This window comes from Gymnodraco acuticeps, unplaced genomic scaffold, assembly GCF_902827175.1.
Source record: "Gymnodraco acuticeps unplaced genomic scaffold, fGymAcu1.1, whole genome shotgun sequence".
Classification (NCBI taxonomy): domain Eukaryota; kingdom Metazoa; phylum Chordata; class Actinopteri; order Perciformes; family Bathydraconidae; genus Gymnodraco; species Gymnodraco acuticeps.
The window spans coordinates 29,780-53,654 of NW_022990941.1; the positions used below are offsets into that span (position 1 = coordinate 29,780).

At 40.0% G+C, this 23,875-nt stretch overlaps 1 protein-coding gene across 1 annotated transcript; it reads left to right on the forward strand.

The window, feature by feature from the left end:
- Positions 1-18,926: 18,926 nt before the first annotated feature.
- Positions 18,927-21,256, forward strand: LOC117558502 (aquaporin FA-CHIP-like). The gene is made up of 4 exons (XM_034234746.1): positions 18,927-19,374; positions 20,014-20,175; positions 20,372-20,452; positions 20,752-21,256. Exons 1-4 carry the CDS (start codon positions 19,012-19,014, stop codon positions 20,926-20,928), a joined length of 783 nt encoding a protein of 260 aa, XP_034090637.1. The 5' UTR covers positions 18,927-19,011; the 3' UTR covers positions 20,929-21,256.
- Positions 21,257-23,875: the final 2,619 nt, after the last annotated feature.

Genomic DNA, 23,875 nt, shown 5'->3' on the forward strand with positions numbered 1-23,875 from the left:
GCCCAGTTTCCCAGCTTTGCAGTCTATCCACGGGCATGCCTCTTGTTTCCTCCGCCACATCTCCTCCGTCCATACCTCTGGGAAAGGTGAGCTTGAGCTAGCCAGGGGAACGTTGCTAGTGCAGCTAACGTGCACGTTAGCTAGCATTATCCACGTCTTTAGGCGGCTCTTCTGATGATGTATTACTAGCAGCTTCACTTGTAGCTTCGGTGCTGCTAGCCTCTTTCTTCTTGTGAATTATATTCTTTTTAGAAAATAAGTCAAGTAAAACATGTTAGCCTGCCATTATAGAGCTTTTTCGTTAGTGTTCTTGAGGGAAAGAGCTGCCGCAAAATCGGCGGGCGCGGCGAGGTGGCTCACCGTGGGTGTGTCAGTGACTATGGTCATCGGAAATCGTTTTTATTTGTTATTTTAATTACTGTGAAATGTATTATGTTTTCGTCATTATTACAACAAATACACACTTGCAACTGATTACACTGGCAATGATTTTATATTTATTAGACTTAAAAAAAAGATCATGCTCCAAATAAGTGGGGGTACGCCCACTACACCACTGCTCAAGGGTGAATTATGCAAGTTTGCAATTGCACAACTTTTTCTGTTAAACTAAAACACCCCCATATCCTTTTCAGTGTGGTCTAACTTGTATCTGTTCAAATGAAATATGTTGGTTGTTTCATCCTATATCAGCTGTCAAAGATGTAACATATTGTATCACTGCAGACATGTTAAGAGCCTCATAAAAAATAAGTTTACCTCAGCAGCAGATAACTTTCAGAACATCCTCTTTGTTTTAAAAACGATCTGCTTATACAACACCAAAGCGTATCATAGATTGAAAATAGTAAAAGTTTGATGACTGAGCATTCCTAAGTGATACAGTGATAAATAACTAATGTCACTCATGCGATGCAACTTATTTCTCATTTGCAAAACACACATTTCCAGTAATGTGAAATTCATGGGTGGCCTCTGGTGGATGCAAAGTATGTCCTGATACTGGCTAAGATAAAGTGACATCCATATGGACCTCCTGACCTCTGAGGCAACCTCAAAAGGCTCTCCAGAATGTCATAGTTGAAATGTAATGGTGTATATTTACATGTAATGAGTCTTGAGAACATTAAAGCTGATACTGGGGTCTGGAGCCTGGATCTACATTAAGCTCTCAGTGATAACAAGAATGTCTCTCTCCCCTCAAATTATCACAGGTTTACCAAAAATCATAAACCTCTGTGTTTCTGGCCCTAATGTAGAGTTAAAATCCAGAATAAACCAATATTTAATCGGAAATAGTATTTTAATAAAGTTTTGCGATGGTGCTTATTTCTCACCCTATCCCATTTTACAATGGCAGGATACTGAGTTGTAATAACATGCAGGCCATACCTTCCTTATTTTGAGTTCAGCAAAATGTTATCGTAATATTTGTACAAGTGCTCTGTCAATAGTGATGTTTCCTGTCTTCCCATTTTAATTTCCCCAAATAATCTTCATGAGAAAATGTGTAACTGTCTGACCCACAATATTCTACTCTGAGATAAACATGTTAAGGGCCAGGCCAAAAAACTACAGTTAATGTCCTAAAGAAAAGTAGACAGAGAGGATGTGGACTCATAACAGTATACATAGTGTATGAGGTGTCTAGCACTTTAATTGACAAAAAGCAATATAAAGTGGCCTAATATCAACCCTGTAAGACATGGATAGTGATTTTAGATTAGTCCATCCTTGCTAATTCAATTACAAATAATCTGGGCACTCAACATTTTTAGTCAAAATTAGCCGCACTAGTTCATCTGATTACACAAGCTTCTGTGTGTTCGTAGAAAGCAGAATAATCAGGACCAGTGCATTATGGGTAGAGTTCCTTTATGTGAAAATGGCAATGTTATCTGATGCTTATAGTTAGTCAGAGACTTTTTGATAATACATCTCTGTTTTACAGGCCTAAATGTGATCAGCATTCAAAATCCTCACTAAGATTTCAATTAAGTGAACAATACCAAATCAGTTGATATATTTCTTACAGAAATGGCTACAACAATTTGTGGATTCTGAGCAGAAAAGCTTTTCTGTAAAATACACAAGTTACAAATAAACATGTGCGCTATTGGATGGAGCTCACCAGCTATTTACTGAAACAGGATGAATCGAACATATCAGACTTTCCCAAAGGTAACGCACCAAACAGTCAGGTCCGATAGGCATGTTTTCAACTTGGCAAAAGTCAGTCACAAATGACTGGCCATATGCCCGATAGGCATTAATTTAGACAACATCTGCTGTTTTGATACCTGTTGTGCACAGTTCTACATAAAGAAGAGATTTGTTCAAGCCCCGGATGTTTCACTTAAAAAAAATTAATTAATTTTTGTTTGTTTGTTTTTGAAAACGTCTCGGTAGTAATGTGCAGTACCGGAGTCCACCAGAGGGGCAGCCACTGTGGGACATTAGCCTGCGTACTGCGTAGCCTGCCCTGAAGAAGAAGTGATCCTTCCTAGTGCCTGACGAGTTTTAAGCTAATAGCCTTTTCAGTTATGGATATTAGAAAGTTATTGTCATCGAAGCAGGCGCCACAAGCTGCAGCAGCAGTATCAGCAGCTGACAACAATGTCATCACCAGCAGTCAAGAATTGGATGATGTTTCAGGTTTGTTAATCTAATGGTGATATCTGCACTCTGGCTGACTGAGTAAGAAGTGAAAAAGAGTGATGTAACGTTAATGTTATAGCTAGTAAACATGGAGTAACCACACTAAGTATACCCTTATATGTTAGTATGTATACAGAACATGACTAAAAATGATCCTAAGATGTAACGTTAACCCTTCATACCTCAGTCTACTTTTAAGACACTAAAATAACGTATTCCAATTTTTCTTTTGTTTTCGCGCGTGGAATTATACCGGCTCTCGTTTCAGTACACATAACAACAGAACTGACAGGCAACCCTTTGAATCAGACTCCGATTGGCTGTGACTGCATCCACTCAGAGTGTCCGATTCAGAAACGTGACTCTTACACTCTTTACGTCACAAACAAAGATGGTGGATGAGAATAGATCTATAAAACGATAAGCAATGCGCCAGAATCAAGGTGAGACTATCCGCATCCTTTAAAACTCTACGCACATTCGTTTCACCGAAATAAGTAAACGACTATTTGAGTGAGTTAAGGCATTAGTTTGCTTCATTAAAGGGTGTTAATGAGTGTTCTCCAGTGCCTTTTGTCCGCTTTAAGGTGTTATTAAGGTAGGGTTAATGTTGCTCTCAAAGTGCACCAGATTGATGCTTTCAACTCGATTGACGCCTCCTCTCGGACCCCCCGAGAGGAGGCGACGACCCCCCTAAAGGATGTTCGGTCCACCCCCCACTTATACAACCCAACAACTCCTGGGCTAAGCCCCGGATCTCCTACAATCATAAATCCGCCACTGGGGGGTGCGCTAATGGATTGTCAACGGGGGGAGCCTCGCTGTGGGGAAATTCTACAGATGGCCAGTCCGCCCCTGACAAATGTCTATGCACATGTTATTATTAATAATAATAACATTTTGTTGTATCAAAGTGGTCTAATTTATTCTGTGTGTATAGTGTAAATGTAAAAGTCCTCTCTGCATGCTCTGAATCTAAATGACTCCAATTTCGAAGTGACTTTTAATTTGGGCAGAGATAGAGAAATATTACAAGGAAATTGTGAAATATTTAATCTGCCCAGGAAGAAGAGGCATTCTGCAATCTTCATGTATCGTGGCTGAGAGGAAGTCAGTGCAGAATAGCTGATCAAATGCTTTATTTACTGTGCTCATGCATTAGTGACGTGTGAAACTGCAATCCAGAGATGGTTATTTAGCTGTCTGTGGTTCAGAGCTAAGTGACAAATGTTTATAGACTGGGTTAGGGCTTCAGTCTGATTCACATCCTGAGTCAGAGCTGCAGCAGCCACAGCCTTTTGGCAGTGCTCTCTCATTAACATATAGGTCTGAAACAGCCTTGTGCTCACACATTTGATCCCTTTTCAAATAAGGGGCCTAACACCAGAGCTGCCTCAATAGCTTGTATTCATCACTATGGGGGGGTTTGTAGGAAACTGCATACAAAATGGTAGCAGATCCTTTTAATGCTGTGTAGCAACAAGAGAAACAGCCAGCATCCCATCAGTGGTTTCTATTAAAAAAAAGTAGGAGTGACCTTTTCAAATACCAAGGTTTTTGTAATTAGACTTTGTGATATTTATATTCTGACCTGCTCTCATTCAAAGAGGTTAAGTGCAAAGGTTGTCTTGAAGCAGCCGAGGTATTTTATGTCCTCAGGGCTATGCCAATTGCAATTTCGTAACCTCATTTTCTACAACTTGAAATGAGCACATATAATTTCCCAAAATGAGTGCTGTGATTACACGAGAGGCTTTACATGTGAGGGGGTTGATCTGCATCAAATGATGTGACATTCAAAATAATGGCTTGAAAACTGCACCCTTCTAACCCCATTAAGTTGGTGGGCAGAGACAAAGCTGTTACTATATTTGTTTATCTGGAAGGAAAGGTTTGGCGGGAGACTCTCTTGCTGCCATGTTCACTGGATTGTTGGTGGGAAAGTGTGCTGTGATTAACTGTTCAATGTAAGCCTCCCTTAGCCACTGTTGACATGCCTGCCAAGCTTATCACTCCAGCATTTCACATATGCAGTTTACAAAAATAACAGTGGCATATTACCCACTCAGAATTCTTAGTAATTTGTTTAAATGAGTGGTCTTCCATTTCATTTTGAAGTGAACAAAATGAGGCTTCTCATATTAAATGAAATAACATCCCTCAGCTGCTCTTATTGCAGTCCTATATGCACACTGTCATAATATCTTGGGAAGTGCAGCCGGGAAAGGGGTTTAGCAAACAATGACATTAGTTGCTAATTGATTGATAAGTCCTGTTCAGGTGAATAATACATCAACAATAGCTTTATGATTGGTTTAACCTCTTAAGCCCCAAGCCTGTTTTTCAGGTTTCAGGCTCGAAAATGACATGCCCAAAACAAAGGACTATAACTTAACTTCTAAAAGGGTTATATGAATAATTACTTTTATCAAAGCAAGGTCAAATCTGTGAGTTGGATGTAGAAGTGTCAGAATCAATAAAGATGTTTCTGTGTCAGAGTAAATCCAAATGGAACATAGTCGAAAAGTGTAAATTCTTGTCTCCGCCCAAATAAAACCCATTACTTATAGTGAAAACCACCCTTGAATGATGGGTTAGTAGCCTCAAAGCTTTAGGAATCCAAAGTATAACATATAAGTACCCTGTATCAAGATTGAGGCAAAACAAGTGAGAATTGACCTTTTTAGAGAGATTTAGCAAAAGAAAGTCCAAGCGGACTAAGCTGTGGGCACATTGGGGTACATTTGGTTCCATCAGTGCCATTTAACCTTTTTCAGGTACCAGACTGTAAAAATCATTGTATAACATTTAATTATCACTATAGGTATTCATTCCATAAAAAAATAATTATTGTAAAAAATAAATGAGTGTGTGTGTGTGGGTGTGAGTGTGTGGGCAGTTCCCTCTTTGCATGAGATGCATGTTACTTGCACAATAAAAATTAGGAAACTTAGGAAACATTTGACTCCAACTGGAGCAGATTTATTTAAAAAGAATTAGCAACACACTATACAACAAGCATTTTTTGGGTAAAAAAACAAACTTTATACAAACCCTGAATGTTACAGTATTACTCCAGTAAGTCATGCCATGCCTTGTAACAGTTCTTTTTGGTAGTGAAGCACAGAGGGACCTGACTCTTCCTGCAGTACACAGGTGTCTTCACCCTTCTGTTGCCAGCATCAGAGCACCTCCTGCAGTACCTCCTGACCTTGGTGGCATCTTCCCCATAATACTCGGGCATCCAGAAGCCATATCCTCATCGCCTTCCTCACTGTGAAAACAAATGTGGAAAAAACAAATAGATTAATTCTCTGGCTTGTACTTTCAAAAATGTAACTCAAATCAGAAATAATTTCTCTACAACAACAGCAGAACATCAATTTTGAGTGTGTGAAATAACATTATATCACTCAAAATGTATACCGTGTAAATTATGTGAGACAGGGTTCATATAATCTTTTCAATATTTAATAATATTCCGTCCGTATATATTTATATATATGCATGTGTATATATAAATAATATAAGTAATAATTGTAAGTCGCTTTGGATAAAAGCGTCAGCTAAATGAAATGTAATGTAATACCGTGTTGCTATAATGATAAAATATAATTATAATATAAATTATAATTATAATAATGATAATAATACAAGATACATCTTATAAAGTTCCCAAGAGTTGAATATGAATCAGTTGAATCAAGCTTGAGCAATCTAACTTTCAAGGGGAAGTGTTGGTCAGATTAAAAGTCTGTTATGTAACACGGCCTTGGTCTGGGCAGTTAAACAGAAGTCCAGGTTTTATTGGGCATAGACGATTATTACAGCTTTCTGTACAACCTTTCAACAGCCATCGTAACATCTTAGAAAAGCTTAATGCAGTATTGCTGCGAACATCGGATATTGAGTCATCCGTCTGTGCTCACACTTGCTTTTAAAAATGTAGCGACATAGCTAGCAATGCTTGGCGGATATCTTGAGAGATAAGTGCTGGGTAAAAGTGTCAATGTTGTGATAATGTGCACGCCTATGGTGCTGCTATCCTTCCAAGAAATGAAAAAAGGACACCCTCTGTTCGTCCACCAAGTTGGCATAGTGTGTCTTTTCGGCAGGGTAATGTGCCAGTGGAAGTGAATGGACTGCCTTCTTACTATGCAGCTGCACAACTCAGCTCTGAATGCATTTCAGGTTAAGGGACAGTTACTTATAGTTGGAGGATAAAAGCTCACCCAGGGATTTGTAAGAACACTTGGCAAATTTCTTTTGACGAGTGTAGGAAGATGTGTGTGAAAGGGAGGACTGAACCTCTTATTTTCATTTTTTTACCATCGTCCATACCAGCTCCTTAATAATCTTGCAGGTTCCACTGTTTGTTTCTCATGAGTCACAACAACTGATAGTCCTCGAAAGCACAAACAAACTTAACTTGGTGTTGGGATCAGGGGGAGCACAGGTTCAAACCCCACTGCAGTCAGCATGTCGTTGTGTCCCTGAGACACTTCACCCCAAATTGCTCCTGTTGGGATTGACCACTGTATTGAGTATGTAAGTCGCTTTGGATAAAAGCGTCTAACAAGTGACATGTAATGTAATGTAATGTAACTTGAGCCAACCCAAAATATTATCTTCCTCCTGCTGACAAATGCAGCCTCCTCTCACTAGGGGGAACAATAACACACAATGCAGGGAAGCAGCTCCCAGATTGTTTCCTTCCCTTGATTAGGCAGTGGCTACTACAGGATAGAAGACAGGCGAGTCAGTTTTGCACCCTGAGGGACCGGCACAGTGTGAGAAGATCCTGTGCCTTTTGAGCCAACACCTGTCCTGTTGCCACCCGTGAACTCAGTCTACTTCCCACTGATTATCATCCTGCTGATAGCCAGTGGCGCACACACAATGCATGGAAGTTTTAAAGCTGACACTCAGGAATCTAGGAAATGCTTGCAATGTGATATAATTGTCTGTCTGTGGTTTTGGGAGGAGTGCATAATAGCTTTGTTTTTTTAGGCAAGCGCCCAGGTTTCCTAATTGGAAAACACATTTAGGACTAATGTATTAATAACTGTGTGTTATGCGTGATATAATACAACTCACTATATGATAATTAAGTCAGGTTTGTTGTCATCATCACTGGCCTCCTATTGTATGTCTCCTAGCACATAGTCTAATTTTGTTTCATTGTTTCCCTTCTCAGTATGAAAACAGATGGCCTTACACACCCATACACACAACCACACTCACTCTCTTGCTTGTCCACACGTGCTGAACAGATTAATTGCTCATACATCATGATGTTGGACTTATTGAACCGTTTTAATTCAGACAAGAGTTTGAATGTTCCTTTAGCTTATCAGTCACACAAACATGTTGCATCTCTATGTCCTGTAGTTGTCTGTAAATGACGGAACAAAATGTATATTGTGTGATATGATATTTTGGGGGAAAGGAGTTTGACAAACACAGATGACTGCATTTGTACTCCAAACTATTTCTCAATAACTTATTAAGAAGAATAAGTGAGAAGCAGAAGTTTCAGTAAAAAGGGAATCTCCGCCACAAAGCCCAGAGAGTCAAACATGACGACAAGTATCCTCCATCATGATGAGTGTAAGGCCCTAGCCAGCATGTTGATGTTTTGCTATTGTTCCTGTTTTCATTGTTGTTTCTCTCATTTCAGTTTCAGCTTTCCTGCCCTTGATTGAACTCCACCTGCTTCCCATCCATAATTAGCCTCACTTGTGCCCCATTATCATCTCTCCCTCTGTCTACTTAGTCTGCATCCACATTCCCTTCAGTGCCAGTTCATCTTAGTTCAAATCAAATCAAGTTTTATTTATATAGCACATTTATAAACGATTTTTGGTCGAGCCAAAGTGCTGTACATAAAATAAAAATAGCCTACAGTAGAGATACTTTACAGCAAATACAACAGCACAGATTGTTCAGAATATCAGTATTAGAAAAACGACACCCTCTATCCTTAGAGCCTCACATCGTACAAGGAAAAACTTCCAGAGAAAACCCACAGTTTAAGGGGAAAAAATGGGAGAAACCTCAGGGAGAGCAACAGAGGAGGGATCCCTCTCCCAGGACGGACAGACGTGCAATAGATGCCGTGTGTAAATCGAAGAGATAATACATTTTACAGCATATAGACCGAATGTTAGGAAATGCATGTGTCTGTAATAAGAAGATGAATCCACGAGGATGTCAGCTACAATCCTGTGGAAGCCATCAGGGAAGCAGCATGACGAGACCCAAGGCAGGGACCGCAGAGCAGGTTCAGCCACGACCCGAAGTCCACGACTTAATCCAGAACTCAGGATAGAGGATCCAAGACACAGGACTACAGCAAGAGGATCAGCCTCGACTCCGGATCCCGGCGTAGATATAGATACAAAACAAGAAAAAATATTTGGCTGGGTTAATCGGAACAAGAGAATACACAGACAGAGAGGGAAAAGGTCATTGGATAAAAGTTATTCTTGATAACCCTCTAGAAAGATCTCATGAACTTCCCCACTCAATCTATCAAGACCCGAGCAGTTCTATTAGATATAGGATAAGAAACAGAGATAGGGAGCACAACAACCTATCTCTTCGTCGTTAGTTATTCCTAGCGTTCCAGCAGTGTTTTTCCTAGTATCTGATTCCACGTGTACCTGACCCAGCTTCGTGTCCTGACCCGGTCCCTGTCTACTCCTCGGCTGTTTTGTTAGCCTTATTGACTGATCTCCCGTGTACCGAACCTTGGCTATAAAGACCTTTTTTGCATCCTGAGCCTCTGTCTCTGAGTCGTGCTATTGAGTCCTCCACTTGTGTTCATTCAGTCGTTACAAGGAGTCTCTAACACTTCCATAAAACGTGGCTGTGTCGCACACACAAGGCTTTGACTGCTATGTGGGCATAGTCAAACAAAGAGGAAATATTACGCCATTAATGTGGTTTTTACAAAAGCAGAAATGTAAATTCCTTTCTCAAATTAATGTCAATTTATATTCTGGCTTTTGTTAAGAATCAACTTTCTCTTTTCAGGCAACCCTTGCACAAATAAATAAGGCATCCCCAACATTTTCCGACAAAGTATCACTATGTAAAAACAAAAATTACCAACTGCAAATACCAACAATATGACAAATTAAAAAGCCACCTAGTTTCTACATAACCTCTGTGACAATAAATCTGATGTAGTGATGTAGCTGCCATAGGCGGATTTTGCGGGGGGGCATTGCTCCCCCTAGTGCAGTGGTTCTCAAAGTGGGGGGCGCGCCCCCCCAGGGGGGCGCAGAGGCATGACAGGGGGGGCGCGAGAGACCAGGAGGAAAAATGGTTATTAAAAAAAAAGATAAAAAAAGAACATTTTGAACAATTATTGATTCGAAAATAATATGATACAGGACTATTACGTCCGGGTCTCTGTGTTTCATTAAAGCTCGGCTCTGTGTGTGTGTGGAACGAGCCATTTTGTGTGCGTGCGCGAGCGAGAGAGAGAGCACCGGTACCGGAGATCGTTGTTGTTAGCTTCTGGTGCTAGCGAGCTACGCTAACGGATATAAGGAGTTTTTTCAACAACAAAGTGGAGGAGAGTCCTCTCCTGTCAGACTGAGAGACTCAGTGAGCTAAAGGACTCTCAGTGTTATCTCAGTGGGTCTCAAACATTTTGGTCACCATTAATGTAAACAATTATTTCCGAGGCACACGTGTATATGATCATTATAAAAAAATAAGAGAATAAATTAAAAACAGGTATGAAATACTATATGACATTAAAAAATGAATAAAGTTTGAAAGGGGAGTGATTTGTAAAATATCCATAAAGAAATAGTAAATCTGTTTACAGTTCTGTGTTGAGAGATGTATCCATAGATCTCTTCATTTTGCTCTCAAAGTGCACCAGATTGATGCTTTTAACTTCAATATTTAAAAATCTTCCCGGGGGAGCATGCCCCCGGACCCCCTATGTGAGGTCCACACACCACCTATAAAAAATAGCACTTGACCCCTGCGTACATTATGTATATGCATGGGGAGTGTTGCAGTAGAACATTCCACTGTAGCGCTGGTACATTAATGGGAAACCCTTTACCCTAAACCCTAAATGTTTGAGCACCCTCTATGAAACGTCAAGCTACCCCACAGCACCCCCAAAATAAATCTCTGGCGCCGCCACTGAGCCTGACTATTTGTGTTGGGGGGGCCCCGACTTTTTTTTTTCTCCAAAGGAGACATACAAGTGATTCAGCTATTGTATTACAATAAGATATGCAGCGAATTTTAAAACGTCCAATTTCTGGGACGTTTAAGGCGTCTACTTCTGCACTAAGTAGGACACTGGTTAATAATATTGTAGCGTGTTCAAGTAACCAAGGGATATAGTAGTTATCAAATAAGTATAAGATGTGCACAGTTATGATAAGTTTTACAGATGTAATGCACTGTTGTTGGGGGGAGAGACCGCCCCTTCCATATAACTGTGTGTGTACGGCGGGCATAAGGCGTGTATGACGAGACGAGTTGTGTTCGTATGTGGAAAAGTCATACTCAGTGCGATGAACGCTGGTTTTTATTGCTTCTGTATCCGTAGCACCCCACGCAATAGTTGGGACTGTGTACTGACGTCAGTAAAAAATGTTTGCCCCCCCCAAGAGCAAATGTCAAACTCCGCCTATGGTAGCTGCCTGGTAATGTCTTTTCATTTAACTGGAACAACTTGCACTGATCTGCAACTCAGCTGCTCTCCTTTTCAGCATTTAAAGTCTGTCTGACTCGGAACTTTCAGGTCAGCATTGTTACCCACAATACCTCCCGTCTGTTTTAGGCATTGCCATTTCTAACTAGGCTTTTTTTAACAACTGAGCAGTCCAAATCCATCTGCATTTGGATAACATTAACGTTATTAGTTCATGCTATGTCAGAAATCACAACCTCCCAAATTCTACTTGTAAAATATATAGATGATAAATAACACATGTTTACATCATTGTAATGGGGTGTATACATGTTATATACAAATGTTGATAAATGATTTAGTTCTTAAGCAAAGGCCAGTGTGAGTTAGGTCGTTCAGTAAACATCTTGTATATCTGAGTAGAATACCGATGATGTCTCTGGTATCTGAGGATTATCCTTTAACAACATCATTGGCTTCTTTGTTTAGCATAATTGTTTAATTAATTTACATCTTGCATAGGCATTTGGTGAAATCATATTGATCTAGATGCGTCAAGTTCAAGTGTTGTTGCTATAATTACATTTCAGATTCCTGCAAACTTTGCTAAAGAACACATCAGTGCTAGTATCTTAAATTGTTACATGACACTTTTACCTCTTTCTTTGCAAGAAAACCTCAACAGATTACAGGGTTCATCTGTAACCAAAACAGCTTAGCATGTGATGACACATTGTTTGTTTTAGGAGAGATACTTTTGTCCAAAGAACTCAAATATGAGATGATTCAAAATTCTGATTTATGTAAAGCTGCACCAATAAGCGTTTTCATAATTACTCAAAAAAGGAGTCAGAATTATAGGGCAGTAAGATTTTATAACCCGCTGTAAAAACAAAAGAAGATCTGTTACCACTCTGTTTCTAAATCTAATGCAAGCTGTTGCTTTCACATGCATGCCTGCTGAACCCAAGGCTTGCCAAGGTTTGCTGAGGCGTTCACCATTACAAATTGAAAAGTTTAAAAATATCAGCAAAACAGCAAACTTTAAAAAAAAATGTTATTATTAGCGTATGAAACATTCCTGTGCTCATGTAGTGTGTATTTGAGTGTGATCTTTGGACTGCAGAGATATGCAGACGGATGCTTATGAATCCATGAAAACAACTCCTTCTCCCCCTGAGCACTTTGTGTTCCAGATGTTATCTGAGAGAGAATGTAAATAACACACTAAAGTCAAACCAGCCTCATGGAGGAGTTAAGTGTTAATACTGTCTTATTACCTCCGTTGGATGAAAGCCAGAGATGAGCTTGCCAACAGTATATGAAACCAATCCTTATCAGTTGGCACACCTCCGTTTTATTATTTTATAAACTTGTTTTCTTGCCAGATGATTTCATTCAACCCCAGCCAGAGCATAATGAAGTCTTGTGTTGTCTGTGAGAAAAAAACCTTGTATTGGCAGACAGCTAGACACTGTTATTTTAAAATGTGTGAAGCCATAAAGAAAAGCAAATATTGTATCATTTGTCGAATCAATTCATCAATAGATTGCATTGTTAAACGTGCCAGCTTTGATTTTTCTAATCCAGTCATCTTTCACATCATAGTATTCACGTTGATAAATGTTGAGCAATGAGAAAGTGGTGATTCATAAAGGTCTCCTTGGTGATCTCGCCACAGAGATGCGTAAAACGTGATATGGTCTCCAAAGCGGGAAGAAGTCTATAATGTTGGAGCTGTTGTCATGGCATCCCAGACCCCAGACTAAGCCTTTAAAAAATGCTTTTGTGTAGGATCTGTAGAGGTGGGGGGGACAGGCAAGAGTCTTTACAATGCTAATAAATAGGCAAAGCGCCAGGAGCCACACGCAACAATTGAGCTGAACTGATCCCCCTAATAAAAGCCCCCCCTATGGGTTTGTGAGGCTGCCAGTCTCAAGAGAACAGATAGAGTGGAAATATAAATCTCTTCGGAGATAGACACAGGCAAGCGTGAGTCCAGGACCCAAATTGCAGAGGCTGGTTGGACGCACTTAATCTTTTTAAAGAAAAGTGTATCCAAACAAAAAGAGGTGGTTTACAGCTGAAATAAACTTGCTATATTTATCACAGTTGCCACATTTAAAGACCAGAGGAAGATGCATTTCATCTAACCCAGTTCAAAATTCCTTCAAAGACTAACCGGTTAATGTTTAAAGTTATATGAACCCACCACAGATAAGGTTCTGTTGCAACTATTGTAACACGATATGAGGGTGCCATCACTATCATTGTTGCACTGAAGAGGTGATGACACATTTCCTTTACAGAGATAAAGTAGCTGAATACTCAAACGTGGTGTTAGAAGAGAATGTATATCTTTCTTTCACACAGATGTTACACAAAAATGAAGCAGATCTGCACGTTTTTCCTGAAGGAATTCACATGCCGAGGTCCTGTCAAAATCGCTGATCAATGGTGTTGAGGGTTATACAGAGGTGCTACTTTTCTCCTCTCGTAGACACACACAGAGGATATCCTACGATGGTTGTAGAAAAAATAAACACTTTCACCTTATAACTCCCTAATTATTTTCCCACTGTGGAAGTCAGATAAGCCAGAAACGATTAAAGGGAGATGAGACCTGCTAATGCTTCCTGTCCTGAGCAAACACACCAAACATTGATGCAGAGCTTGGCTGAGCTGACACAGAAACGCTGCAGAATATTCCTGGAATGTCATAATTCAACTGCTTTTTCAGAAAATATCTATAAGGAATATTATTCTGGACAGGAAGTAAACAAAGGCCTTAAAAATAGCCCATGAATGCAACATGCCTGGAATCTGAAGGAATCTCTGATCCATCTGACTCTTGAACAATAAAGAGAGGATCGTATCTTTATTTTGAGATGGGTCTTGTTGGTTATATAACTGACTGTCTGTCTGGCGTGGCTCAGCGGCGCACTGACCCGAGCTCCCTAAGCGGTCTCATGACTGTGATTGCTAAGAAGCTGTTCACCGGTGATGATTTGACAGTGTGCAGGGGTGTGAGAGTGTGTAGTGTGTTTTCATCTGCAATGCATCATCATGACAGTCAAACACTTCAGAGCCCTGGCATGAATTGTATTTGTTTTTTTCTGTCTCTGTTCGCTTTCACGCGTTTGTAGCTATATTCCTCTTCTTGTCAGTGTGTGACATTGTGAAGAATTACCTCTCTTTATCAAATTATTTATTTCGGAACATTTATATCAACCTTACCGCCAAATGATTTCTCTTTATAGCCTTAACCAAAGTAGAAGAAACACGTATGCTACAACAATGTGTCATTTTGGTTTTGCTGTGGAGTTTGTTATCCTTTGGACACCAAATACCTTGTGACCAAACTGTAATTAGATGAGTTTGAGCAATTAGTCAAATTCGTTTCTAACTGTCACAGGAAGTTTTGCGGGTCACTGGATTTCTGTTTTGTCCTGCCTCCTAACCTTTACCCCGTCGGTCTGTTTGTTTAACCATCAACCTTCAGTTTTCCCGAACAACACTCAGAAAATGTGGAACCTTTGACTCAATTTTTCCCTTTTGAACTGCATTGTACACATTTGAATTACTCTGAGAGAAAAGCTGTGAAAGAAAGGAAGATTAACATCAGAAAGTGATGGAGTGGGCCAAACCATGATGAGTCTTTGCTGTCAAGCGCTTACTGAATTTGTTTTGTTTTTCATTGTGGTCTGAAAATTACAACCATGAAGCTGATCCAATATTTTGAATGTCATTTACAAAACTACAATTCATCAATCATGTTCTCCTCTCAATCACAACTGAGAATTGTAACCCCTCTTTTTGTAGGACAGACATTTATAAAATAACCCGGGGCACTCTTCTAACACTAAATGATTGCTTCTATTAGTTGATTTAAGATTAAAATGTTATCTTGTTAAAGCAAACAGCGATGTTCTAGAAAACATATCCATCAACCATTTTCGTTGTGAATAAGAAACAGTTCCACTTGAATCCCCCACTCCAAACATTTATTATATTGTGACAAGCCAAAGAGGGTTGCACTTTGCAGTTTTTACTACTACTTTAAATCCATCTACACATTTGTTTTAGTTTGTACAATTATTTATGGCTGTGTATACAATCTGCATTCATGGCTGGATTAATATGGCGTAACAGCAGCAAACTCTGTGTATGGTATGTATCACCTTTGAACCTAAATACTAAACAAACTCCCGTGATATTCAAGCCCACTGTGACCTTGACCTCCCCTTGACATTTGTACTATCTGCTGCTGTTATAGCCATCTGGTTCCATTAGCTGGACATTTTAAATCTTTTCAGGACATTGACAACTCTTACATAAATTACTCAAACGGGGCTTCTCGCTATATTTATACTTTTTGTTTTTTCCAGCATTCTCCACCTTCCACTATCCTAGTCTGAGCACCTCACAAGTGACATCCCTCCGCATCTCCAGCAAAGGTATGCTAAAGAGGGGGTATAAACAGAAAACAGTATGGAGTGCTCTGAGAGGATGATAAGAAGCAGAGATATCTATTGTACGGTAAAATGTGAAATATTGTGCAATCACTTCCCTTAAGTATTGTGCAACGTTAAAGTTCTGCACTTCCCTTAATCCAGTGTTTCTCAAAGTGATCATTATAGGTATAAAAAAAAAAAGAGAGAATAAATGAAAAACAGTTAAGAAATACTATATGACAGTAAAACAAGAATAGAGTTTAAAAGGGGAGTGATTTGTAAAATATCCATAAAGAAAAAGTAAATCTGTTTACAGTTCTGTTTCATATGGGTGTTGAGAGATGTATCGATAGATCTCTTAATTTTGCTCTCACCAGATTGATGCTTTTAACTTCAATATTGAAATGCCCCCGGACCCCCCTAAAGGAAGTTAGGTCCACTCCCCACATATAAAATAGCACTTTACCCCTGCTTACACCTATATGCCGTGAGCTGATTATCGAGCCTTCATTGTAACAGTCGCAGGTACACTATGTATTTGCGTGGGGAATGTTGCAGTAGAAAGTTCCACTCTAGCGCCCGGTACATTGATGGGAAACCGTAAATATTTGAGCACCCTCTATGAAACGTCAAGCTACCCCACAGCACCCCCAAAGAAATCTCTGGCGCCGCCACTGAGCCTGCAACCCGTTTTGAAGAAATGTGCAGTGCAAAACAGGCTCATTGCAGCCACTAGGATAAGACGCACTTTTTTGCCAAATATCTTTCTTTTCATTTTTTTGCACAGATTGCAAAGTGGCAAAGTATTATAACTTATTTTTCTAGCAAAGGGATTGCACAATTGTATTATGTATTTACTTTTTTGAGCACACAGATTTATGGAGCATTGTTTTATTATCACTGTTCTAGCAATGTGATTTTTTAATTTTTTTGAAAAGAATGCTCACGTTCATATTGATGTATTGTAATAAATGTTAACTTGGCCCATTACGTGACTATTTGTGTTGGGGGCCCCGACTTTTTTTTTCTCCAAAGGGGGGCCTGCGGGAAAAGTTTGAGAACCGCTTCCCTTAATCCAACATCCTTAAAGTTGTTGGGTACAGATGACGTTAGTGTAGGTTAATCATCAACAAAAACAAAAGTGGGCTATTGTGTACAGGGCTAGAACACAATTCCTGAGGCATTTTAATTGTGGAAGACTTAGCTGACTCATGTTTCTTTTGTAAATGATCACACTTGTACTTGTTCCATGGACGTTATCTTGATGACCATGCATATCTATTATTGGGGGAGATAATCTTGGTTACCTCAGTTTAAAATGTTAACTAAGTCTCCATAGAGTTAATGACAAAACTGCTGACTCCTACATTAGCGCTTTCACAGATATAAAACCAAAAATGTTATTATGTGCAAAAATACGGAACTGTAGGTTACGTCTCACAGTTAAACATTGCACACTATATTATATTAACCCATCCTACATGTGATTTGGCATTTTCCATCCAAAATGTGGTCCATATTCTCTGACATTTTTTAATATGGATCTTAATTATGTCCAACAAGTCCCTGATTGCTTTTGGTTAGCTCACCTCAGGGTGATATCTGTTAAAAATTAATTTCATACCTGAATTAATATCATAAAAGTGAAATGTGACCATTGAAATGTGACAAATGCCGATTAATAAATAATTGATTAGCTCTTTTATCAGCCATCAAGTTTTCTCTTTTAAATGTTAGTTAATCATTACTTGTCAACCTTCCCTGTCATGTCAGCAGGAGCACATGCTGTTAAAGGGACTGACGCTTAAACGACAACATGAGAACATACTGCATGGTTGCAAATCCCACATGAACAAACTTTCACCACCCCAACGTACATTTAATCAGTGTTTTTATCATACCACTATTTCTTAATTTTGTCCTCAGGCCATTCCTGTCCTGGAATGTATCACTCCTCAAGTATATGTATAATATTTAAGGTCAATCATTCATAAGCATCCTAACATGAGTGGAAATTATGTTTTCTTGTGAAACAGTTAAATGTATTTGCTTGAGTTTAATCGGACACTTCAAATAGTTACAAATGTAAACCCTTAAACATATATTATGTCATTTTCTCACAGAATAGGGCTCTGGATTAAAACAATAATGGAGTTATTAGATATGTCAAACGTTAACTAAGGCACCCACGGTAGCAGGTAAATTCCATGACGGATTGGACAGTGTCCCGGCTGCTTTTTGTCGTCACACCCCATAGTTTGCTGCCAGGTGCAACAGACAGCTTATTTCTCAAAGTTGATGTTTTACCCTGCTTTAATTTATTCTCACTTTTTTCTCGAGGTATAGTTGCTCCATACACTAGAAATGTGTTCCTTTTCAACCTAAACATTAGCATGTAGTTTTTGTTTGTCCGTAAAATGTGTCTCCTCTATTATGCTATATATACATACAGTGCATAAAAAAAAGCTTGTTTTTGAGTTTTGTTATTTTGTGTAATACTGACAGGAATGCGTTGTGTGTTTTATATGAATTATTTTGATTCTAGCTCTTTGTCTCCAAGTGTGTCTCAGAGCTGACATGTAAAATGTTTTTTGGGTGGTCTTGTAAAAGTGTGTCTGTGAAAGGAAGGGAGAGACCTGAAGGGACTATTTGGGAGTTGCCTGGCTTTTCTCTGGCACTCCCATATGTGCTGTCACTGACCCGTGGTGTTATTAAGTCTCCAGGAGCACAAGATACAATTAAACAAAGTTGATACTGTTTTTCGCACAAATTGGACAAATTACACTTAAAATGCTTTAAATACATTTTGATTAAAAGTGAAAATGTTTACCAACTAAAATCTCCCAATAAGAGTTTCGGCAGTAAAACTGTTAATGCTTGTGTGAGTGGAAACTCTACCTTTGGATTCAGCTTGTTCAGGACCAAATTCTATTACTCACAAAAGTCCAAAGACCAGAGAGTGGTGCAGGGAGGAACTGGGAGAGGGGTTGGAGGACAGGGAGAAGAGGAGGAGGGAGGGTGAGGGAGCAGAGGGAGGGAAGTGAGTGACCAGTCTTTTGGATTTCTCATGAATTCAGTGTGACCCTCTCTTTCAGTTTTTTTGAAAGCCCTCCCACTGACCATTATCAGCCCAGGCCTTATATATGCAGCCTGCCGCAGTTGTTTGTGAGTACATACACTTTTCAGAGTTCGAACCCTCAACCAGTCACAGCCACTCTGCCTACCACCATGAGAGAGTTAAAGAGCAAGGATTTCTGGAGGGCCGTGCTGGCTGAACTGGTTGGCATGACCCTTTTCATTTTCCTCAGCATCTCAACAGCTATTGGGAACAAGAACAACTCCAACCCAGACCAGGAGGTGAAGGTGTCGCTGGCCTTCGGACTGGCCATTGCCACGCTGGCTCAGAGTTTGGGTCACATCAGTGGAGCCCACCTGAATCCTGCAGTCACCCTCGGGATGCTGGCCAGCTGCCAGATCAGCGTGTTTAAGGCCGTCATGTACATTGTGGCGCAGATGCTGGGCTCTGCTCTGGCCAGTGGCATTGTGTATGGAGCACGTCCAAATACTACTGATGCTCTGGGGCTCAACTCTGTAAGTACATGTCATGTAAATGCTGTTGACAAAACTTGTGATAATATGTCAAATTTGGGAGGTCTAACCTCCAACACTTCCAGAGAATGTGATTCAACAGGATATGTTTAAAGTGCCTTCAAATTTCTGATGTTAACCACCCAGGGAAAACTGAGGATGTATGCATTTAATTTGTTGTTGTTTTTTGTGCATTCTGTCACTGCTTAATATTGAATGGTGACACATGGTTTAAGCATTTCTAACTGCAACAGCTGCAAATGAAAATCTGCAATGTCAACTCTTATTCTCAGCTGTTTTGGTAAATGTGGGGTTTTGCACAATAAAACCGCTACACTCCTCTCTCTGATATCTGTAGGTGTATCATCAGCTGCATCCTTGCCCAAAACGCTTGTGAGTGCAAAGGCATGACATCTGCTCACTTAGGAGAAACTGTTCTTCCCCATACACGGTGTGCCACAGCTGAATAACACTGATCAGGTTTTCCATGTGTCACTTTAGAGCCTGTGCCAAACTGCTGTCAGACTTGCTGGGCGATGCCAGCAGCTACTGAATGGGAAGTTATCCTGACTGGAAACAATCCGTCTAACTGACACAGACTGACCAACTGTTTTTGTTTTGGATCCTCTTTAACTCTCGCAGCTCAACGGTGTCACTCCCAGTCAAGGCGTGGGCATTGAGCTCCTGGCAACCTTTCAGCTTGTGCTGTGTGTCATTGCAGTCACTGATAAAAGACGGCGTGATGTAACCGGCTCAGCACCCCTGGCCATTGGCCTCTCAGTATGCCTGGGACACTTGGCAGCTGTAAGTACCTCACAACCATCTCCAAAAGCAGTTTATCTAGAATTAGGCACAGTATGTAAACAGACATGATAGAGTGAAACAAATGTAATCTATTGCTATTGTTGAAGCTAATACCCCTCACCCCCTACTCTATAATACCACCAGACCATGTAGCTGAAGATATCCTCTCATGCTGTCTCTTTGTTGTTGAGTACAGATCAGCTACACAGGCTGTGGCATCAATCCCGCCCGCTCCTTTGGTCCGGCTTTGATCCTGAACAATTTCACGGACCACTGGGTAAGCCAGAGATGGAAGCACAAAAGCTCTTTACGTGTGCCTCACATCTTTCCGCATGCATATTACATGTCAAGCTGAAATAACTCGATGAACCCAAAAGAGACTGATGACTCCATTACCTGTGAACCGGTTTTCATGAGTTAATCAGTTATGGTGTTCCTATTGTTTCACAATTAGCTGAGATGTCGATAAAAGTAAACCTTTTGAACTTGATTATCTTTCTGAGATAACGCCAGTTTTAGGCATGTCAGGTGTTAACCAATGCCAAAGCAGAGACTCATCAGAGTTTTCCATTGCAGGTGTACTGGGTGGGGCCAATGTGTGGCGGTGTTGCAGCCGCTCTCGTCTACGACTTCCTGCTGTCCCCGAAATCCGATGACTTTCCCGATCGCATGAAGGTCCTGGTCAGCGGCCCAGTTGGAGATTATGATGTTAACGGAGGCAACGACGCTAATGTGGAGATGACGACGAAATAGTCCCCTGCAGTCACAATCACTTCATTGCATTGTACATGTTTATGCTCCTGTAAAAAAATATATAGTGTAGGTTGTTTTTGTGTTAATGTGAAATACCAATGAGGATTGTGGTAACGGGTCAGTTAGTGTCACTTTCAAAGTCTCTAGTTTGTTTGACCCCAACACACAAGTCGAGGAGGAAGTGTGCTGAAATATCTTCCCATATCAGTATTCTATGACGAGCCATTTTTTGTATACTCTATGTGCCTGTAGTAGTTTTTTTTCTAATGGATAATGTATTATGTGTCACTTTTCTAAGTAAATAAAACACTTGTTGTTAAAAAAAAAACATTGTGTGCTTTCTTATCACTAAAAATAATGGGGCATCAGATTTTATAAATGACATGTTTCCTCCTCTTAGCAATCAGCTCTAACCAGTCAGGCCTGCAAAGCCGTTACAATTATGAAACGTGAAAAAAACAACATTATATTGGATAATCATATCTTGTTTAAATAGGAAAATATTCCATTACATTATAAAGTCATATTCACCAGATATGTTAGAGTGCAGTATATTGGGATTGAGATACATATTAGTGTGTTTTCCATATTTTTTCCAGATGAAAACAGATTCATCCATGGTCAGATTAACCTTTCAGGGGCCCCCAGGGCAAACACTTTGCTGTTGGGCCTCTTCCTGCGGACCTCTAAGGGTTTAGGACCCCTAGGGGTGTGAGGCCCCTGATGATGGTGCGGACCGTTGGTAATCCAGTCTTGGATTTAACTGATAATAAATGAGTGTCCGGAGTCTGCATTCCTGAAGAACTTAAGCCAAATGATCTCATTTATTATTCCTTTTTAAACATGTTTCAGCTTCTGTATTTCTCAATGACTGCCACGACAATTGTACAATCCGTTTGGAGAATGCTAATAAAGCTGCATGCTAATCAGAGAAGAAGTGAAAGCGCAGACTTTCTCAAAGGCAAGTCAGACAAACAAAAGGTGAACCCACTTCAAAAGATTGATTGTTTTTTAAATACATGTGAAAGATAAGAAGAGCTTAAACAGAGATATTAACGCTGTGTGTGTGTGTGTGTGTGTGTGTGTGTGTGTGTGTGTGTGTGTGTGTGTGTGTGTGTGTGTGTGTGTGTGTGTGTGTGTGTGTGTGTGTGTGTGTGTGTGTGTGTGTGTGTGTGCGTGCGTGCGTGCGTGCGTGCGTGCGTGCGTGTGTGTGTGAATTGTAAATTGAAACACCTGTTATTAATAGGATCATGGTCTTATCAGCATGCATTTAACTGCATCTTGTCTCTCTAACGCTTTGGACAAGGTTCAACACTGGCTGAACAACATTTGCTTACAGTTAAATGTAAAAAAAACAGCATGCATGATGTTCAGTAAACGACAAATCGAAAATCGAAGGATCCAACGTGTTTTTAAACAGAGCAGAAATAGAACTCTCCCACTTCAAGTATCTCAGAGTCATAATGGACTCGAACTTGACTTTTAAGAAACATATCAAGAAAGTATCCAATATCGTTAAATTCAACTTGCAAAATGTTAAACAAATTAGACCCTTCTTAACTGTCAATGCTGCAAAGTCATACCTCCACTGTATGATGCTATCCCACATTGAATACTGTTTTACAAACTGGTCGTTTGCTTGTGCCACACACCTGAAACCCATAGAACAGCTGTACAAGAGAGCTATCAAGGTGTTTGACAGAAAGCCACATTCATACCACCACTGTACCATCCTTGAAAAACACAATTTCTTGAGCTTTGACAATTTTAAGTCTTTTAAAAGTATGTGCTTTATTTATAAATGTTTAAATGAACTGGCCCCCCCTCCCTTAGGGGAATTCATCCACAGAAAACACACTGGACGCTGCACTAGGTCAGACACCAGAGGAGACTGTGAGGTCCACCGCAGACGGACCACTTTTGGACAAAATGTCCTCTCCGTTAAAGGCAGCTCATTCTGGAATAGCCTCCCAACTGAGATACGGGATTGTCCCACTCTCAATAGCTTTAAAGGTCAACTCAAAGAATGGTTGAGAAACAAACAGATGTGCAATCACCGCTAAATGCACTTTAACACAGGGGTATCTTCTCTCGCACTTTATGTAGCTCTTGTATCTTCTCTTGCACTTTGTATGTCGTAGCTGCTATTGTATTACCATGTGGTAAATACTTGTGTATGCTGCTCTTGCTCTTTTGCACCTTTTGCACATCATGTATTTTGTTTTTGCTATGTTTGTAAAATGTAAACTCCTTAAATGTTTTATGTGAGGGACTGCGGATAGAATTTAGATCAAAGCTAAATCTGGCACTGTTACGCTTGATACATTTTTAATGTTTTAAGTGTTCATCACTGTGCATTGTCCCCGCCAAATAAACGATTAAATAAATAAATAAACTGAGATTCTCCTCGTGGTGATTTTAAGTTGAGACAGAAAATGGTCGACTCTCAAGCCATCAAAACATTATGAATCCTCAGTGGGAAATATTGGCCTACATTTTGGCCACAGATACTCAGCTTTCGTTCCGATATCAAAGTGTTTTCTTAGCGTCCACTTGTTGTTGTTGTTGTTGATTGATAGCTAGCTCCTCTTGCTCATGTTTTCAACAGATCCAATAACAGGTTGCCAGGTTGGTGTAACTGTCTGCCCAACATCGCATGCAGGGGATTTCACTGAGCCAACCTCTCTCCAAAGAAATGTTGAACCTGGCTACATTTTTAGCTTGACTGCAACACAAGGTCATAAATTATCCGTGGTGGTGGGGGAATAAAATGTGATTTAAGGATATCCCCAAAGGCTTAGTAAGATCAGTATCCCAACCTACTGAGAGGAAAACTGCACGTAAGACTCAACTAAAGCTTTGATCCTGCAGTAGATAAACTGCTGGAGATTAACAGACAAATCCAAATTGGACCCACTGAACATAAGAAACTTGTTATCATCTTTTA

Bases quoted from the DNA above. Each gene is read 5' to 3' on its own strand.
- LOC117558502 (XM_034234746.1), top strand. From the start codon at position 19,012: ATGAGAGAGTTAAAGAGCAAGGATTTCTGGAGGGCCGTGCTGGCTGAA. The intron at 19,375-20,013 runs GTAAGTACATGT...TAACTCTCGCAG, and splicing joins ATGCTCTGGGGCTCAACTCT to CTCAACGGTGTCACTCCCAG. The intron at 20,453-20,751 runs GTAAGCCAGAGA...TTTCCATTGCAG, and splicing joins ACAATTTCACGGACCACTGG to GTGTACTGGGTGGGGCCAAT.